The following is a 17,384-nucleotide window of genomic DNA, read 5'->3' on the forward strand; positions in this document are numbered from 1 at the left end:
CACTAAATGTAATAAGAAAACGGCGCCGTTTTCTTCACAACTTACAAGATTTTACGGCGCTTTTATAATAAACGCCGGTATTATTTCATCTATTGCGGCGTTTCATGTTTAGCGCCGCTAATTCTAATACAAATCCACTAGAAACGGCATCGTTTTCAATGAATACAATTTAAACCCTAAAACCATCTAATTTTTGTAAGCTTCTGGGATTTAATCCTTTTTCATATATATATTTATTAAATTGATAATTTAAATTTAATTTAATTCGAATTATATTGTAAAATATCCACATTTAAACCATAAAACTCATGACCCGTGACCCGTTAGCCGGAACACCGTACCTGAACCCAAAAACTAGAAACAACCATAAACAAACCCTAAAATCAAATATTATATCATAACTTATCTTTAAACCCTAAACCCCAAACTGGCCCTTAAATTTCCAAACCCCAAACCCCAAACATTAAACTCTAAACTCAAAAACCCAAATCCCAAACCCCAAACCCCAAACCACAAACCCTTACATCCGAATCTTAAACCCCAAACTCAAAAACCAAGAATCCCAAATCGTAATATTATTGTAGTACAAAATAAATATTTTAGATACTTATAATATCAAATGGTATGAATCTCAGTAATTAAATATAACATATATTAATATATATCTCTTAAGCCATAATTTCAACTATATATATACTCATAATTTCAGTTTATTAAATTTATTATTATCTCATTTACAATTACGTACATAAAGAACATATATTTAAAATATAAATTAAAAAAAATAATCTAGACCCTAAACCCTAACACGACCCCTATAACCCTAAACCCCTAAACCCTAAGTCTTAAAGCCTAACGTCTAACCTCTACACCCCTAACCCCTAAGCATCTCACTTAATTTGCATATCATTATCCAGAGAAAAAGATCGATGTTTCAACCCATTCTACTGGGGCATGGACTACAAAAATATTATTAATTAGAGTTTGGTGCCCACTCCACATCGTTTTAGGAAGCTATATGCCATGTCCCATGCATATTATCATAATTATTCATCATTATCCGTACTAACCCGACTAATTAAATAATATATAATATTATTAATCACGATATTAATTTGGTGTTTTATATTACTTTGTTTGATTTATATATTAATTTAGTCGAACTATATATCAAATTTTTTTCTATTTTTTATTCTTTACAACACAACAATTTAAGTTGTATTATATTTTATTTTACTCATAATTTTATATATATATATTTCTACTAAAGTAATTTAAATAAACTGTGATTGAAAAATAATAATAAATAGTTAGGACTTAATTAGGACTTCTCTTTAATTAATAAAAACATTTTGTATTAAACATTAATATTATTTGTTATCATTTAAATGTAAATTTGACCAATATATAATAAATACAACGAAATATTCATCTTATAATAAAAAATATATCAAATCATGAGATAATTGGAATGGTTTTTTATTACTATTAGCGGCGCTTACAGAAAAACGCCGCTAAAAAACAAATCATTAGCGGCGCTTTTAAGAAAACGCCGTTAAAGGCCCAAAAACAAAGAAAACGGCGTCGTTGCCCTTAGGTTTTTTGCGGCGCTTCTCAGAAAACGCCGCTAAAGACAGGAGCATTAGGGCGCTTTTGTAAAAACGCCGCTAATGGCCCAAAAACTCAATAAACGACGTCGTTGGCCTTATTTTTTTGCGGCGCTTTTTGTGAATCGCCGCTATTGCTTATTATTAGCGGCGTTTTCGTTAATGCGCCGCTAATGTTCAATTTTTAGCGGCGTTTGTTGTCCAAACGCCACAAAATACGCCGCTAAAGACCTGTTTTGGTGTAGTGGAAGTATGATTATATGTGAATATCTGAAATATGTATTGGTACTGAATTGTATATTGATTAGATTGGTACTGAATTGTATATTGATTAGAAAGTGGAAAGTAAATTTGGATTGAATTGTGATTGAATCGAAAGTGAATTTGAAATAGAAAAATGATTTGAATACCCTATTAACTAGTCGGGCTGAGTCGGATATAGTTGGCATGCCATAGGATTGGAAATGTTCAGGGATACTTCGACCTTGAGTCGATGAGGCACTGGGTGTCATACTGTTACTTCGGATAGATTCGATGAGGTACTGGGTACCAACTTACTTTAGCTTGGCTGATGAGACACTGGGTGTCACTTTATTGCTTCAAACTATCCGATGAGACACTGGGTGCCATTCTGGTGTGTTTGGTTGGATCCGTGTATCCGCCAAAGTCCGAGTCAAGTTAATAGGGGTAAATGAATAATTTTGATAATATAAATTTTATTGAATGATCTTAAATATGAATTGAAATAAGATATTAAATCGAGATATGGAAATGAGATGTATCAACCATGGGTTCAAGAAATAGATAACGATATAGTTCATGAATTGATTTTGGTAGTATGAGATGATGTAAACATATAAGTAAAGAAAAACAAATTGAAATAGCTATTGTTGAGAAATGAGAAGTGAAAATAAAATGATTTGAAATAGTGAAATAATATGTGAATTTAATTGAATACAAGTTATTGAAATTTATTTATAGATCTAATGAATAAATTGAGTGTTAAAAGATTATAAGTGTAAATTGATTATAAAAGAACGAATCGAATTAAAAGATTATTATTATTATTATTGAAACATATTGGTCTAAATGTTTTAATTTGACTATTAAAAGATTTAAAGTATAAATTGGACATAAATAGAAATGATAATGAATGAGTTGATAAATTGATTGAATTTGTATGAATTTGGAATGAGTTATTAAAATGAGATGTTGAAAAATCCAATAAAATTTAGATAGTGAAATAAGGTATGAATACAATTAAATATAAAATTGAAATATTGCTTATTGTTATTAGTGATCAAGTTGTTTTAAAGTATGAGACAATTAATGAATAATTGTAGACATAAATTAAATGTATATAATTTATCAATTAATGTTATAAATTTGAATTATGGTAATACCACTGAGTATTCCCATGCTCAGCGTACGGTTGTTTCCGTGCGCAGGTTAGTAGAAAACCAGTGTTCGGTCCAGCATCCAGAGTAATCCCGATCTCAGAAAAATTTTAGTGATGTACTTTTCTTTTGATAACGTGGCATGTACCTAAGTAATGTATATACCTAAGTAATGTATATACCTAAGTGATGTATAGAGATTAGTCATTTTGAATGTTTGTATTTATGATATTGCTAAAGGAATATGTGTGAGTATGTGATAAAGTTTGGCTTTTAAAATGGTTAAGTATGAATATGTTTGGTACTATGTATGTTTAGGTGATAAATCATGCATGGAAATCATGAAAGAGTAAAAATTTGCAAAGAAACAGATTTCAAGTAGCTACAGTGACGTGACTTTGAAAAATCACATAGGATAGTATATAATTAGTTAGAAGGTGAATGATATGTAGATTGAAATCTTATTGAGTCTATTTTCATGGAAAAATAATAGTTTAACAAAAGAAATTTTATATTTTGAGATATGTGAATTTTAATGAGACAGGGTCAGATCTGTTTTTGGAGTCCCTTGTTCTGAGTTTAGAAAATCATTAAAAATTTTACAAAAATATTTTTGAGCTGTATTTTACATGCTTAGATTCTTTAATGAGTCTATTTTCTGTAGAAACAAGTGAGAACATCATATGAAAATCCTATAATGAGAAAATTTATTTTTAGTGGCAAGAGGTCAGGACAGTCAAGTGGTGAAATAGGGGAGATTTTAACTAATAAAATATACTAATTGGCTGAACATAAAATTCTAAAACTTTTATGGTAGGAATATATATGAGTCTAGTTTCAAGGAAAATTTACAGAATTAAATTCCGAGTCCCGTAGCTAGAGTTATAATTAATTTAGTAACTACTGCACGATTGGACAGATTTGCTGTAAATAGTGAAATAAATTTTTAAAACAAGTTTTTATACTCCGAATTAATAAGATAAGCTAAGTAATGCCTCGTGCTCGACTCCGGAAACGGTCTCGGGTAAGGGGTATTACATTGTTGTAGATTTTTTTGTATACTTTGGTCTTTGAACTTGATAATTAGATCTATTTTGATCTTTAAATTTGAAGTTTGTCAAGATCAAATTATGTGACCAGTGTTACTAGAACAAGATTGGATTGGATGAACTAAAAATTGATTGATATAAGGTTTGAACAAAGATGTTGAACCAATTGATTGGAAAACTGCTTGACATTGCTAAAATCGAAAACCAGAATAAATATAAACAATTGAACAAGTTGACTCGATTTAATAATGTTTTTAGATTTTTATGAATTTTTATTATTTATTTAATTATTCTTAGTCTGGCGGTCAAACCGATTGAACTAGCTGAATTGGGAACATGTTGTTTAATTTGTTCAACAACCTGTCTTTATTAATTGAATGTGACACTATGAGATTGTATTATATCATCATTTGAAAATTTAATAAATATAGGTACCAAAGTGTACCTAGTTGCCAAGTTAAGAGGCCAAAAATTATATTATCCCTTGCTAAAAGTAGTGTATGAATTTATATTATAAAACTGTTCGATATATATTTAGTAAAAATTAAGCATGAATATAATTATTTTGTTTGATAATAGTAAATCTTGGATTTTTGAAAATTCATTTTTTTCATTATTTTAATCTTATTAATATGATATTATTTATTTTATTTTGAATCCTTTTGGATAAAGTTAAAAAGACAAAAAATGAATATTTTATTTTTTAGTAAAATGAGGATTTAATTTATTTCAAAAATAATATTCTTAATATTGTCCACATTAAGTCATAAGTAGTTATCAAACGCAATTAAAAGTAATATTCTTAAAAATTTAATATGGTTATCAAACACAATTAAAAAAAATTATTGGCGAAAATTTTAATAGTTTATTAGACACACTCTATGTTAAAATATGCCATAGGTCCTTGTACTTTTCACAAATTTGAAATTTAGTCTTTGTACTTTTATTTCAAGAAAACTTTACTTTTTAGAGCTCAAAATCTAGGTTTAACTGTTAATAATGTCATTTTTTTGTTAAATTTATTGATGTAACATTTTAGAATAAGAAAAATACTTACTTGATACTCATGTAATTAAACAAATGACTTAACTAAATAATTTTAGAAGAATTAACAATTTCACCTTAATTTTGAAATATAAAAAATATAAAAATTAAAATTTTAAAAGTAAAAATATAAAAACTAAATCCCTAATTTATAAAAAATGTAAAAACTTGCGGCATATTTTAAACACAGAATTAATTTGAAATTTCCCATTTTATATTTTTATATTTTGGGGTTTTACCATGAAAAAACCAGTCATTGAGAAAGATATTTTAGAGAAATAGGGATTAAACTGACATGCAATTTTTTTTTTTGAAAATAACTGACTTGCAAGTTTTATTTATGACGACAATGACCAAAGACTTCATAAATTCGAAGCATCCAATAAAAGAAAAAAAATCAAAATGATCCATATATGCGATATTTAATATATAGAAAATGAATATCACATATTAAAAAATAATTATTTGCTCAAAAAAAAATTATGTTTATATTCAATAATTATGAAAACAGTCGACACCCAATGGCAAGTTGATTTATGATACTCTTACGTGTTATATTTTTATATAAATTTGATAAAAAATAATGTACAAACATGATAGCTTAGATCTTAAATCTTAAATTTGAGAATTATTATTATAATTATAATTAATGAATATTAAATTATATTTAAATAAAATTATTAATATTTATTTATAATTTTTTTACAATTTTATTTAATTTTATTTAATGATGATATTTTTGTGACTGCATTAAATATGCTGGTAAAAATAATTATTAATAAATGATAAGAAAGTCCCCTATTAAAAAATAATTATATGTATTTTTAATAAATTTAAAATTATCATTACTTTATTACCATATTTCATAACATATAATATATAAATTACAATATAGTCATTATAATTATAAATTACAATATATTAAATACATACAAACATATATTTTTATAATTACTATTATTGTAGGGGGAAGGTTATTATCATATGGAGGAAAACAGGACCCACAAGGTGAATCATATCCAGGAATCAAAGGATCAAAAACAAGAAGAGGCCAATACAAGTTCCACGTGGTTGGGAGCAACATAGAGATGTAGATTGACCTTAACTCCCCATTGGTCCGAAATCTATCCTCCTTACTCCCTTAGATTTCCTCTTTAGATTTCATCATCCTACTTGTCTTTCTACAAATCCTTTGATTCCCACCATTTTCCACCACAAGCGTGTCCAGAAGGTTCAGAGATTTTAGAGAGAACAAACAACAATGGCTGCTACATCTGGGGCTGTACTAAATGGATTAGGCTCTTCATTTCTTTGTGGGGGAAAGAGGAGCCAAGCCCTTTTGGGTGCTAGCATTGGGGCCAAAGGCTCGCCCTCCCCTGCTGCTGGAACTAGAAAGTTGATCGTTGTGGCAGCCGCCGCACCTAAAAAGTCTTGGATCCCTGCTGTTAAAGGTGGTGGCAACTTCATTGACCCAGAGTGGCTCGATGGATCGTATGTGTTCTTTTTCCCTTTAAATCTCCCCTTCCCCTTGTTTTAGTCTTTGTGGTTTGCAGTTCTTAGTATAAAGTTTTCTTTTTCAGGCTCCCTGGAGACTACGGATTTGACCCACTAGGTCTTGGAAAAGACCCAGCATTCCTCAAATGGTACCGAGAAGCTGAGCTGATCCATGGACGTTGGGCCATGGCTGCTGTCGTCGGCATCTTCGTCGGCCAAGCTTGGAGTGGCATTCCATGGTTCGAGGCAGGAGCTGACCCAGGTGCGATAGCTCCATTCTCTTTCGGCTCACTCCTTGGTACTCAGCTCATCCTTATGGGTTGGGTTGAAAGCAAGCGGTGGGTTGATTTCTTCAACCCCCAATCACAATCAGTGGAATGGGCAACTCCATGGTCTAAGACCGCTGAGAACTTCGCCAACGCTACAGGTGAGCAAGGGTACCCAGGAGGCAAGTTCTTTGACCCATTGGGGCTAGCAGGAACCATCCAGAATGGGGTCTACGTCCCTGATATTGACAAGCTTGAGAGACTTAAGCTTGCTGAGATTAAGCATGCTAGAATTGCGATGTTAGCCATGTTGATTTTCTACTTTGAGGCTGGCCAAGGAAAGACACCCCTTGGTGCTCTTGGATTGTAAAAGAAAACTTTAAGGGTCTGTTTGGATGTAGATAACTGAGTTATGTCTTGGACGTAAGGAGAGTTGAGCCAGAAAAAAAACTGGAAATGATGTTTGTTGAGCTGATGAGTTCCCTCAATAGTTCAAAATTCTAAAGTAAAATGTCTAATGTTCATTGATTAAATACAGATTCTGTCTACTGATGTAGTATACTATCATTTCCATGGAATTTCTCAGACATAATGAAAGGTGAATTTGCTAAAAATTGAAGAGAACAATTCAGGAACCATCTGGTAACAATATTCATGGCAAAAAAGAAGAAGCATATTTGTTAGTTTCTCATGGAAATTACTAATTTATGAGTTCCAATTGATTTAACATAAAAATCTTAAAATTTTGGCAAAAAAAAAAAAACTTAAAAATAAAAATGTGTGCCAACATGCCATCCGTCTAATTATAAAATGGTTCTTCTGATTGTTAGATCCAAAATTGATAACTGCAAGTGGAAACTTGGTAATGACCAACTGCTTCAAGCTCGAATGAAGAATAAAGCAGAAAAAAAATCAACACTAGATTTGTTTAAGCTTTCTTACATATGTGTTAGTCTTCTTAATATCTTGTACAACGAGTTATTATAAGTACTAACACTCGTTAGATTAGCAACTTCACTTTTGTGCCTAATATCTAAATATTCTAAGTTTCTCTCTGGAAACTTTAGGATATCAACCAATTGGCTCACTTGATTACTTACACATTACACTTTAAAAAACAAATTCTAAATAACAAAGTAAGTGCTAAAATTCTCCACAAGCCTTTCAATGTATGAGGTTTTAAGGCTTGTTAAGATAAAGATTAATTACAATCAAATTCTTGTCAAAATAACAAGATAATCAGCATAAGTAATATCTTCAATATGACTAGAATAAGTCTTTAAATCTTTAGAATATGTTACCAAGTTACCCAGCTCAATCTCTTCAAAATAGAGAAGTTGGTTTACTTGATTTAATCCAAATCAATCTTCAACATGCATTTTGCCCCATTATTTTTAGTTATGATTTTTCTTTTTGGACAAATTTGCCTAATTAGTTAATTGGTTGGCCAAGAGAGACCACCAACTCCACTTGTAGCCATTTTTTTTTAATTCAACAAGGCTTAATATAAATATAGATGACTATAAATATCAATCCAATTTGTAAAAATATATTATGCTATGAAACTAGGAGGATTCACTTTAAAGTATTTTTTGAAAAATAAATTTTTATATAAAGCTTTTATGTTTTTTTTTCACTATTTAAAATATAAAATATTTTTTACATTATAAAAAATTAAAATTAATTATAAATTAAATAAACAATAGAATTCCATTCGATTTAAGTATTTTTAAATTTAAATTGGTTTTTAATTTCTCAATTTTTTTACTCAGCCTAAAAAAATATTAATTCTCAACCCCATTTCAGATATAATCTTTCACTTATATTAATTTACGTCATTATTGTTTTCAACCTTACTTTCACAATCTCACATTGCCTTGTTAAAATATGAACTTAAGCATTGAAAATCTACTTAAAGTATGAATTCCTACACTATAAAGAACCCCCACCTATCGCATCTAGGCATCAACAACAACTTATGTGCTAAAAATCATTAAATCAATGAAGGGGTAGCAGATTTTTGTTGAAGTTAGTGAGTCTTTCATCGTCGATCATACTTACATTCACGGCATAAATTTTTATTTTAGTTAACCTGAGATATTTTTCATATTCGTTTTTTATATGTAGGATAATTAAATTTTTAGAAATTCATATTACATTTTTTATCTTTAAAATTTGAACTTAAAGTCTTTTTTTAAGAGAATAATGTATTTTTTTATAGAAAATTTTTTTGCTTTATCAAGAAATTATTAATGATTAATAAAATAACCTGAAATATTTTGCATTGGTTAAAAGTGCTTATAGAATTAGTTTCTTTACGGTGGAGTAGAAATATGGAGAAGATAGCAACCAGGCAGGGAGCCATGTTGAGAATTTTCTCGACAATTACATGCGTTGCATGTTTTATGGATACCCATCGAATTAATTAACATAGACAAAATCCATAGCTTTTCAAAACAAAAGGTCAGCAATTCCAGCTATAAACAAATTAGGCTGCTTTTAAGCAATGTCACTTAATAAATTGATATAGACACACACATATCTGATTGTATAAATCAAGTGCTTCCCTTCGATCAGTCACTTGCGTAGCTATCCATAAACACATATCTGATTGTATTATTTTGAATGAAGAGCTTTTACTTTTTATCAGCTTACGCTGATAAAAACATCAAATTATGTTCGGTTTAATTAACTTTAGAACAAACTTTGCGAATTTCACCCACAGTGCCTGTCTTCACTTCAATGTTACTCATCTTCACCATGGACCTTCCAAATTCAATGTTAAAGGTCAATCCAAGTAAGCCTCTAATGCCCAAGAATCGTTGGACAAAGGTCTTGGTGGAAGCATCAGTCCATAACCTTTGATCAGATTCCAGTATTCCCTTCCCATCTCTCAAGTTGGCAAAGAAAGAGTTATCAAATCTGTTAACGCTGCCTGTGTCCAATCCAATCCTCCTTGACCCATCACCGTTCTGCGGACACAGCGCTTGAAGCTGGGAAACGAATGCGGCGGTGATAGAAGGGTCGGCTCCGTTTCCGGTCGTGGTGAAGTTGTAAAGCCTGTATCTGAAGAATTGGCAGGCTGTAGTACCGATCGTGTGGCCTCCTGGAGTACATAAAGTGCATTGAATTTCATCAGTTACAGTGTGAAATTTTTAATTAAGGGTTAAATTCGAATGAAATAGAAATCTAAATGCTTACCAACAAGGGTGACAAGATCTTGAGTATTGAGACCCTTTGCTGCAAATTTTTGCTTCTGCACATCGACTGAGTCACGGAAGCCTGGCAAATTGGCCGCATCAGATGCCTGTGAAACCGTTCCATCTCGGCGGCCTGTCGGCACTGCCCAGCTGGCTCCACGGGTCTGCATCATACATTATTAACCAATAATTAAACTACGTATAATCCTTATTAATTCTTTCATCCGGAACGAAGATCTGTTGGAAACGTGATGGGCCGAAAATTTACTTTTTATTACACACTCAATATATTACAATACGAAGATTACAAATATTTTCTCAATGACTAGATAGTTTAGCTGCTGCTAGATTTTAACTCACTCAAGGTTTGCTAACCTTCTCACTCTCACTCACGTTGCTTCTCTTATTTCTTTTTTCTTCTCATTTTTCTTCATTACAACACAAGTTCAAGCCTCTATTTATAGGCTGATAAAGTGACAACAAATGTGGCTATTAATCCACTTAATTTCCAGCCACAAAACATCTCAATAATGGAGCACTTTGTATGGCTAAAATTTCAGCACTTTGCATGGCACAAAATTGCTCCACGTCTCATGCTTCTAGATTATGCTTGGAGTGGGTTTGATTTCTAACACTCCCCCTCAAACCCAACTTTCATACCGAGCTTTTCTTTGAATTTGTTGAATGTCTCCACTTTCAACGGCTTTGTGAAAATATCTGCCAGTTGATCTTCTGTCCTGCAATGGACCAACTCCACGTTTTTTTTTTCACTTGCTCTCGGATAAAATGATACTTCGTATCGATGTGCTTGCTTCGGCTGTGCGACACCGGATTCTTGGCAAGTGATATAGCGGATTTGTTGTCAACGTAGATGGTAATTGGACCTTCATTTGAAACACCTATTTCTCCCAAAATATTCTTCAACCACATTGCTTGGCATGTACAAGTTGCTGCGGCCATATACTCTGCTTCACATGTTGAGAGAGCAATTGTTTGTTGCTTCTTTGACGACCATGAAAAAACTGCGGAACTGATGTGGAATGCATATCCGGAAGTGTTTTTCCGATCATCCAAGTCTCCCCCATAATCGCTATCTGAGTAGCCAACTAATTTTGAATCTTGTGAGTGGGTATAGAATAAACCATGGTTCATCGTACCTTTGATATATCTCAAAATTCTTTTTTGCGGCAATTAAGTGGTCTTGCTTCGGCTTCTCCATGAATCTGCTCACCAATCCTACTGCATATGTAATATCTGGTCGTGTGATTGTCAAATACCTTAAACTTCCAACGAGACTTTTAAACAACGTCGGATTTATCGACTCCCTTGTCGAATCAACACTTAGCTTCATCCCTGGATCAGCTGGCGTGACTACTGGCTTGCAATCCTTCATTTTGAACTTGTTCAAAATCTGCTCCGCATACTTCTTTTGAGAGACAAAAATTCCATCTTGCATTTGTTTCACCTCGACTCCAAGAAAGTATGACATCTCACCGATATCTGTCATTTCAAATTCTTTAGTCATAGCTTTCTTGAAATCATCAGACATACCTGGATTGTTTCCGGTGAAGATCATGTCATCCACATATAGGCATACGATCATGATATCTCCATATCCATTCTTCTTTGTGTACAGGGTGTGCTCGTGCGGGCTTTTGATGAATCCATTTCTTCGGAAGTACTCGTCGATCCTTGTGTTCCATGCTCTTGGGGCTTGCTTCAATCCATACAAAGCTTTCTTCAATCGGTAGACTTTGTCCTCCTTTCCTTGTATGCTATATCCAGGTGGTTGTTCTATGTAGACTTCCTCCTCCAAGTAGCCATTCAGGAATGTAGACTTGACGTCCATCTGATAGATTTTCCATTTGTATTGTGCTGCGACCGCTATGAGAAGCCTAATTGTGTCTATTCTTGCGACTGGAGCAAATATTTCATCATAGTCCACTCCTTGTCTTTGCTTGTAGCCTTTGGCGACTAGTCTTGCCTTGTATTTCTCTACTTTTCCTTCTTTGTTGGTCTTCGTCTTGTACACCCACTTGACACCAATCGGGCTATGTCCTTCTGGCAGACTTGTTAGCTCCCACGTGTCATTCCTTCTTATTGCAGCAATCTCCTCGTCCATGGCCTTCTTCCATTTATTGTCTTCAATTGCTTCTTCGTATGTCACTGGATCACATTCTATCATTAGACAGAATAGTGAATAATCGAACTGCGTCTCTACAGGTTCCGTAGAATTGTAGATGTCGTTGAGACTCCGTGTTCTTGTAGGTGCTTCATCTGAGCTGCTGCTTCCGCTGCTGCTGGTTGGTGACGAAGGGGCTGTTGTACCAGGACTTTGATCATCGCCTTGTTCTTCTTGGTTGATGACATCATTGTCGTCTTCGTTGAAAATAATCCTTCCACTTTCTTTTCTTCTTCACTCCATCTCCAGTAATCCGCTTCATCGAACTCGACATCTCTTGAGATAATCAATTTCTTAGTAAGAGGATTATAAAGTCTGTAGGCCTTACTTCTTTTGTCATAGCCTATAAAGATACACTTCTCTCCTCTATCGTCAAGCTTTTTCCTCTGTTGCTCAGGAACGTGTGCATATGCAATGCATCCAAAAATTTTGAGGTGCCCAACTCTTGGTTTGTGATCGCTCCATGCTTCTTCTGGTGTCTTGTGTCTTACACTTTTTGTTGGACATTGATTCAACAGATAAACTGCGCATTCAACGGCTTCAGCCCAGAAAGTTCTCGGAAGGTGTTTACCTTTTATCATGCTTCTTGCCATATCCAGAATTGTCCGATTCTTCCTTTCTGCAACTCCGTTTTGTTGTGGAGTGCGTCTGGCTGTTAACTGATGAATGATTCCATGATCCTTGCAGAAACTTTCATAAAGCTTTGCAGTATACTCGCCTCCTCTATCGGATCTGAGTATCTTCAAATATCGACCACTCTGTTTTTCCACCATTGCTTTGAACTCCTTGAATTTTTCTAGGGCTTCCGATTTTGCTTTGAGAAAATAAACCCAACATTTTCTGCTATAATCATCAATAAAAGTTAGGTAGTACCTGTTTCCACCGAGTGATTCAATGTCGTACGGACCAGATATGTCGGTGTGTACAATTTCCAATGGTCTTCTAGCTCTTCGAGATTTTCCTACTTCAAATTTCTGCCTGCTGCTTTCCTTTGACACAGGCTTCACACAGTTGATCTGGATGATTAATACTTGGTAATCCATTCACCATATTTGTCTTCGACAACAGCTTCAAGCCAGAAAATCCGAGATGTCCGTACCTTAAGTGCCACAACCATGATTCATTCTTCAGATCCGTCTTCATGCATTTTACTTTTCCAGACTCGATGTCGAGGGTGAAAAGACGATTTCGCGTCATATCAACTCGAACAACTAATTCTCCACTTTTGTTCCTGATGGCGAGTGAGCGGTCTTTCATATGAACTTCATATCCTTTTTCTAGGAGTTGACCAAGACTGATCAGGTTGCTCTTCAAAGCTGGTACGTAGTAAACGTCTGAGATGTACTTCTTCTCTCCATTCCTTTGTGTTATAACAACCTTGCCCTTTCCTTTGATTTCTGCATGTGAGTTGTCTCCAAAAATTATTTGTCCATGAACTGTTTCATCTAATTCTGTGAACAGCTCCTTTCTTCCACACATGTGGTTGCTTGCACAGTTGTCGAGATACCACACACTTCTCTTGCGATCTTCATTTTCTCCGTAAGTGAGAAAGACACTTGATTCCACTTTTTCGTTGCCTTCTGCTGCGACTGCTACATGGTTTCTTTCATCCACTTTGTGTGTTGATCTGCACTCGTAACTGAAATGTCCATACTTGTTACAGTTGTAGCATTGTACCTGAGATTTATTTTCTTGAAATGTGCCTCGGCCACGACCTCTAGATCCACGTCCACGGTTGGATGTTTGATAATATTTATTTTCTTGATATCTCCCATATGATTGATTTCCACGTCCTCGTGATCCTCTTCCTCCTCTGTTTCCACCACGGTAGCCTCCACGGTATCCTCTGCGGTTTCCTCTTCCTTGGTTAAAGTTATTACTTGTTTCTCCGTCGTCGACGGACAACTTGCTATGCAAGGCTTGATCAAGATTTTCACTATCTTCATTTAGCTTCATCTTTTGCTCATGGGCTTGCAGAGAACCCACAAGTTCTTCGAGCGACATCTTTGACAAATCTTTTGATTCTTCGATGGCAACGACTACGTACTCGAATTTGCGTGTGAGTGACCGTAGAATTTTCTCCATCACTCTTACCTCGTCAAGAGTTTCTCCATTTCGTTTCATTTCATTTACCACCGATTTTACACGATTGGCATAGTCATCGATATTCTCGGAGCTCTTCATTTTTAACATTTCAAATTCAGCTCTAAGTGACTGAAGGCGTACCTTTTTAGCTTTTTCTACACCTTGAAATGATTTTTGCAAAATCTCCCATGCATTCTTCGCGTTCTTCACATCTGATATTTTCTCGAAGGTTGATTCATCCATACCTTGAAAGATACTATTCAAGGCCTTTTGATCCTTCTTTCGTGCTTCTCGTAACGCCTTCTTAGCGTCATTTGATAAAGCTGCTTCTGTAGCGGCATCTCCGGGCTCGATGTATCCTTTTTCAACGATCTCCCAACAATCTTGCGAACCGAGCAAAGCCTTCATTCGAATGCTCCAATTTCCATAATTTGTCTTCGTCAATTGTGGAACTTGTAGCTGAATTACGTCGCCCATATCGACTTGTTAGATGAACACCAAAGGTACTCCGAACTGGACACGAACCGGACACGAACCGAACTCCGAACCAAGCTCCGAACCGTAGCTCTGATGCCACTTGTTGGAAACGTGATGGGCCGAAAATTTACTTTTTATTACACACTCAATATATTACAATACGAAGATTACAAATATTTTCTCAATGACTAGATAGTTTAGCTGCTGCTAGATTTTAACTCACTCAAGGTTTGCTAACCTTCTCACTCTCACTCACGTTGCTTCTCTTATTTCTTTTTTCTTCTCATTTTTCTTCATTACAACACAAGTTCAAGCCTCTATTTATAGGCTGATAAAGTGACAACAAATGTGGCTATTAATCCACTTAATTTCCAGCCACAAAACATCTCAATAATGGAGCACTTTGTATGGCTAAAATTTCAGCACTTTGCATGGCACAAAATTGCTCCACGTCTCATGCTTCTAGATTATGCTTGGAGTGGGTTTGATTTCTAACAAGATCAAAGGAACATATAGTTACCAGAACTACAGAATCACGAGCAGCGAGGGCTAGAATATCAGCACACGAAACAACTCCAGGGCATGCAGCTTCAAGCTGAGTCTTGGCATCATCAATGACTTCGTAACCTCTCAACAAGAGGTTCGGCGGGGCGGTTTTCTCAGTGCCAGGTCCATCAATAAGGATGGAAGCATCGCATCCATGGACAAAGCAGTCATGGAAATGCATACGGAGCAAACCAGGAGCAATAGTGGGATCAGACCCGAAATGGGATTGAACCGTCGACCTCACGATGGACTCAACTCGAGGACATGAAGTTGAGTAGAACCCAACCCTGGTGCCCTGGCTTTCCACCAAGCTGACAGCTATGGCAAGCAATAGGGTAACTAAAAGGACATTTTGGCTGAAACAACTGACCTCCATTGTTGTAAGACACGATATACTTGTCTAAGAGCTTATAAAAAACCTTGATTAAAATAGTGTTTTGAGAGATGAGGCTTTTGATTCAGGATTGACAATTGAAAACTTATATAGGCAAAAGAAAGTCAGCTATACTTTTACAGCTACTGTGTATACGAGAGAGAGATTCAAAATGGATCAGCTAAGACTTTGGGTTTTGGGGTACATGCCAAATGTAAAGCCAAAAGAAGCTTACTTTCTCTCGCATTATCAACTTGCATGCATGTGAGTCCCATGTCATTATTTTTCCTACATAGTGACAAAGTCGTCGATCACGAATGGGATTATTTGAGTAGTGTTTATCTAATTTATTTCCCTCTGACTTGGACTGCTTCGCAGATAGGCAAGGAATCATTTAAATGGTTAATTAATAAACACAATACTTTGCAAGAGTAAGTGACCAAAGTTATATTAATTAAATGGTTAAATGATATCATTTAAAAACTTTAAAGTGGATTCCACTATATGGTGCTTAGGTGTTGATTTATGAATAGTTTCTTCGTCCAAGAAAGGAATAGGGCCATAATGGACCAAAATGAGCTACTCGAAAGAGAGATGAAATGACAAACTACTCTCTTGCACCTTTTATCAATTAGGGTTCCATCTTTTTTATCTTTTTTTTTCTTTTTATGATTTTAGCTTATTAAGTTAAAAGTATGGTTAGAGTTGTGACCCAAATTCTTATTAAAATAAAATATATGTGGTAAGATGGAGGATTCACGAGGGCGCAAGATGGGTGGAGAACTTGTTCGTTGAGAATTCGTGTCAATGTGGTACGGTACAGGCTGTACAAGAAGAATCCGTATAGAAGTTTACTTTCTCTATTTGATATTGATTTGAATAAAGTATTTTAACATTACTGTATTATTTTTATTATATGTTGATTAAAATAAGATTTTTTAAACCTATAAATAGACGTACTCCATACTCCTTCTAATTATTCGAATTCAACATAGTAAATTTTATTTTTCTCTGCTCGTAATTTTTTTCTAAAAGAATTTTCATATAAAATCTGTATATTCTATTTTTTATGATACATTATCATTATCAACATTTTATTTTGTCAAATATGCCATTGAAACACTTCAGACGTAATTCACTTGTTTGTATACAATTGTTTTATAAGATATAGCGTTCAATAATGTAATTAAAATAGTCCAACTTTTTTTTTGTATATAAATAAATTATATATAATTTTAGTTGTCTTCGGCTTTTAGCTAATTATATGTTAGAGTGGGATTAAGTAGAGTTGGTGAGATATGATAAAATCCAAGCGGCAAAACGCGTGACCGAATGATGATGACGAAGTTTAATTTGTCTTGGCCTTCTGATTTACTGACTAATTAGGGTGGCGTTGACGTTGACGTTCCTCTTTTCGGCTGCCTCAAAGCTACCTTTTTCCTTTTTTCCTTAGACTATTTTCTATTTTTTTATATCTTGAAATGGTTTCTCTCGCTCGAACGCGTTTCATGCACTACATGGAATCAACATGTTCATACTATTAAGTGTTTTTTTTCCCTTTTAATTATTATCAAAGAAACTATGAAGGTGGATTTCAACCTAAAATATATTTACGTGAATCAAATATTAATTTAATTAAAAAATAATTAAAATCGTTTGAGATA

General features: G+C 34.1%; 2 protein-coding genes across 2 annotated transcripts; one reads left to right on the forward strand and one right to left on the reverse strand.

Annotated features, from left to right (window-relative positions):
* The first annotated feature begins 6,145 nt into the window (after positions 1–6,145).
* Positions 6,146–7,390, forward strand: LOC121214817 (chlorophyll a-b binding protein CP24 10A, chloroplastic). The gene is made up of 2 exons (XM_041089098.1): positions 6,146–6,588; positions 6,678–7,390. The coding sequence occupies exons 1-2, from the start codon at positions 6,359–6,361 to the stop codon at positions 7,225–7,227; spliced, it is 780 nt and encodes a 259-aa protein (XP_040945032.1). The 5' UTR covers positions 6,146–6,358; the 3' UTR covers positions 7,228–7,390.
* Positions 7,391–9,337: 1,947 nt separating this feature from the next.
* LOC121202803 (peroxidase N1) lies at positions 9,338–15,784 on the reverse strand. The gene is made up of 3 exons (XM_016836291.2): positions 15,322–15,784; positions 10,059–10,221; positions 9,338–9,963 (listed from the first exon to the last, which is right to left on the reverse strand). The coding sequence occupies exons 1-3, from the start codon at positions 15,721–15,723 to the stop codon at positions 9,542–9,544; spliced, it is 987 nt and encodes a 328-aa protein (XP_016691780.1). The 5' UTR covers positions 15,724–15,784; the 3' UTR covers positions 9,338–9,541.
* Between the last annotated feature and the right edge of the window lie 1,600 nt (positions 15,785–17,384).

The sequence above is a fragment of the Gossypium hirsutum genome, chromosome D02 (assembly GCF_007990345.1).
Source record: "Gossypium hirsutum isolate 1008001.06 chromosome D02, Gossypium_hirsutum_v2.1, whole genome shotgun sequence".
In the NCBI taxonomy this organism is placed as follows: Eukaryota; Viridiplantae; Streptophyta; class Magnoliopsida; order Malvales; family Malvaceae; genus Gossypium; species Gossypium hirsutum.

What these genes read in the sequence shown, in the direction of transcription:
- LOC121202803 (XM_016836291.2), bottom strand. Translation starts at nt 15,723, where the DNA reads ATGGAGGTCAGTTGTTTCAGCCAAAATGTCCTTTTAGTTACCCTATTG. An exon ending in CTCGTGATTCTGTAGTTCTG is followed by an intron (nt 10,222 to 15,321) that starts GTAACTATATGT and finishes TGTATGATGCAG; the next exon opens with ACCCGTGGAGCCAGCTGGGC. An exon ending in AGATCTTGTCACCCTTGTTG is followed by an intron (nt 9,964 to 10,058) that starts GTAAGCATTTAG and finishes TATGTACTCCAG; the next exon opens with GAGGCCACACGATCGGTACT.
- LOC121214817 (XM_041089098.1), top strand. Translation starts at nt 6,359, where the DNA reads ATGGCTGCTACATCTGGGGCTGTACTAAATGGATTAGGCTCTTCATTT. An exon ending in CCAGAGTGGCTCGATGGATC is followed by an intron (nt 6,589 to 6,677) that starts GTATGTGTTCTT and finishes TTTCTTTTTCAG; the next exon opens with GCTCCCTGGAGACTACGGAT.